This window comes from Diaphorina citri, unplaced genomic scaffold, assembly GCF_000475195.1.
Source record: "Diaphorina citri unplaced genomic scaffold, Diaci psyllid genome assembly version 1.1 scaffold37058, whole genome shotgun sequence".
Classification (NCBI taxonomy): domain Eukaryota; kingdom Metazoa; phylum Arthropoda; class Insecta; order Hemiptera; family Psyllidae; genus Diaphorina; species Diaphorina citri.
This window is the reverse complement of record NW_007414390.1, coordinates 1-591: the sequence shown is the minus strand read 5'-3', so window position 1 is coordinate 591 and position 591 is coordinate 1. Positions and strand designations below refer to the sequence as shown.

At 36.0% G+C, this 591-nt stretch overlaps 1 protein-coding gene across 1 annotated transcript; it reads left to right on the top strand.

Annotated features, from left to right (window-relative positions):
- Positions 1–159: 159 nt before the first annotated feature.
- On the top strand, positions 160–533 carry LOC103523747 (baculoviral IAP repeat-containing protein 5-like; the record flags this gene model as incomplete). Its single annotated transcript, XM_008488764.2, has 1 exon — positions 160–533. A coding segment is annotated over exon 1 (321 nt), but the record flags the coding sequence as incomplete, so codon positions are not given.
- Positions 534–591: the final 58 nt, after the last annotated feature.

Below are 591 nucleotides of genomic sequence, written 5' to 3'. Positions count from 1 at the left end.
CTGAGAATTTTACCTCATCTAGTGGTTACCTTCCTCTCAAGAATGTATTGCAAATTTCTTTTATTAGATAGGTAGGTAGTACCTACCTATCAAATATCAGAGTACCTACTAGGTACTCTGATAGTTTTGCACATTTTTTCACTAATAATGTTGAATATCTTTCTTGCAGAGATTATGCCATAAAGGAGAAAGCTCTCTTACAGGCACTACAGATGTACAACATTGAAATTGCCAGTCCAATGATGTTTTACACCAATAGACTTGCCACCTTTACAAATTGGACATTCAAAAGTGGTAACTGTACTGCAGAGCATATGGCTCATGCTGGATTTTATCTTATACAAGACGACTGCACAAAGTGTGTATTCTGTTACAAAGAACTTGATGGTTGGGAAGTCACTGATTACCCATGGGATGAACATAAATCTCACAAACCAGACTGTCCTTTTGTCCAGTTGAACAAGAGAGATCTGACAACCTGTCATATTGATGAATTTATTGTACTTAATAGTGCTGTTGTCAAAAATAAGATGGTAAGCTCGTTTTATTCCATTTCTCTCTTCTTGAAAAAGTGTATAGTTGACATGGTAG